Raw genomic sequence first — 2,053 nt, forward strand, 5'->3', positions numbered from 1 at the left:
TTATTGATTTTAGAGGGATAGAGAGCTAGAAACATTGGTGAGAAAGAGACATTGATCGGCCTCCTCCTGCCAAGGATTGAGCCTGCAACCCAGGCGTGTGCCCCGACCAGGGATTGGAGAGCTTTTGGTTCATTGGTTGATGCTCAACCAGTGAGCCACGCTGGCCAGGCTCCTCTTTTTCTTTTGTAAGTCTAATCTTGACATTCACTGTCAACAGATGGGTAAATACTATATTACTAAGAACAATAATGTTATTTCTTGAAACAATAAGATCATGAAAGTTAACCTTTTTAATTAATAGAAAATTTAAATTTATACATGGTAACAGTTTTCAGTATTTAATCCAGTCACAATTTTTAAAAATAAGCAGCAATTATTTGGTTTATTAAGAGAGATCTTTTATCCAACTAACCATAAAATCTGCTTCATCTGCCCAGGTGAGGGCAAGTGGGAGTTTAGTAAGTCATACTAGGACACTGGGCTAAGTGGAAAACTACTCTGGGATCTAAGATGATGGATTTTAGATCCCTTTTAACTCCCAGCAGGGCAGGAATGGCACAGAGGCCTCTCTCCCTGAGCTCGCTCCTAGTTATATCAGAGGGCTTGGCGTGCAGTCATCTTCTCAGTCCTACAAGGCACTCTGACTGAAGGCAGGGCCACAGATGACCTTCTAAAAAAATGTGTCCACCAATACTGATGATTTTCCCACACAGCAGCCAGCCAGCTTCTTCCTGTTCCTCCCATGGACTGCATGTTGGGTCAGTGGCCTGGAGACCTACAGATCAGCAGGATTCGACCAAATCCTGTGGGCACTCAGGGCCAGTGAGCAGTCTGGCTCTCCCTCCAACTGCAATTATTTAAACATTTGTTCAACATTTATTTGGAGGAGAGGCTGCCAGCATGGGGCAGAGCCAAGGGGGAGGCTCCCAGGTGTCAGATCAGCCCTCCCTCCGGGGTCAGGAGCTATTCTGTTCAGGCCCAAATGTGCATAGCACATTCAGTAAAACTAAAGCCCTCAGGTAACTGGCCCAACTTCTGTTGAAGGTGGTTTAGTGATCACTTGTGACATGGACAGAGGCATTCTTTGAGGAACAGTAGGGAGGGATTCCGTCCCTATCTCAAGTAGCTTATCAAAGTGTAATTCTAGAAAGTATAAATTCCTCCATTTCACGTTATAATAATTGTGTCTCAGTGACATTTTAACTCCTTTTATAAATTAAAACCTGAACTACCTCCTTCATTGACCCAATCTTTACCCCGACTCTGCAGAAATGTCCCATAAATACCAGAAAAAGGTCCTCTTCCCTTCCAAACTTAAAAGAGAAACAATAGTGCCTCCTGTTTAGCACAGAGGCCGGAGCCTTTTCCTCATCACCTTATGTAGTAGGTAGGCTTCAGTGTGTAGTCCTAACCTACCCTGCTCTATAATAGACTCCAAGGTTTTCTTTCTTAGCAGGCTGGATAGCCTGTCTCTGATATCTGTCCTGTTTCCAACTGTCAGAGCACAGTAGCAGCTAAATCTGGACACTAGAACACAGCAGGAGGGGGAGTGAGGAAAGAGCAGGGATGCAGGAGGTAGGTGTGGGCAGGTAAAAATTACCTAGAGCCTTCCAAAGCAGTGGGGAGCATGTTTCTTCAGCTTCTCCACCACCAGCTGCCTCTTCTCTCTTTCCTTACTCCCTACTGTGATTATTCAAATGGAGAAGAGAACAGAGGTTACCTCAAACCCCTCACCCTCAATATCCCCGGTATCCAATAGTCTAGTGTTATGGCATCATCTTATTCTGTGGCCAGCCCCCAGCCACAGGAAAGATAAAACACACATGCCTGCTATGCACACACTTCCATTTGCTACACTAACCTGAAGGGACTCCACTGGTGACCCATGAGTCCTGGACTTTCATTTTCTCCTGACTTTCATATGGACCAAACAAGAGCCCATCCCTTTCCTGCCGGAGGTAGTAAGAGCCTTCCAGGTCCCGGAGCACAGGGAGTTCTTTTTTCAAAGCTTTGACTTCAGGGATAGTCGAAGTAACAACATATTGATGCTGAA

General features: G+C 45.2%; 1 protein-coding gene across 1 annotated transcript in view; it reads right to left on the bottom strand.

Annotated features, from left to right (window-relative positions):
- Positions 1-2,053, bottom strand: part of DMGDH (dimethylglycine dehydrogenase) — a 54,659-nt gene that overhangs the window by 35,465 nt on the left and 17,141 nt on the right. Inside the window, exons 7-8 of the mRNA XM_015571575.1 lie at positions 1,862-2,053; positions 1,608-1,683 (exon numbers count right to left, since the gene is read on the bottom strand). Of these exons, the coding sequence (XP_015427061.1) occupies positions 1,608-1,683; positions 1,862-2,053 (268 nt within the window). The remainder of the gene's footprint in view (positions 1-1,607; positions 1,684-1,861) is intronic.

Source organism: Myotis davidii, unplaced genomic scaffold (assembly GCF_000327345.1).
Source record: "Myotis davidii unplaced genomic scaffold, ASM32734v1 scaffold44, whole genome shotgun sequence".
Classification (NCBI taxonomy): Eukaryota; Metazoa; Chordata; class Mammalia; order Chiroptera; family Vespertilionidae; genus Myotis; species Myotis davidii.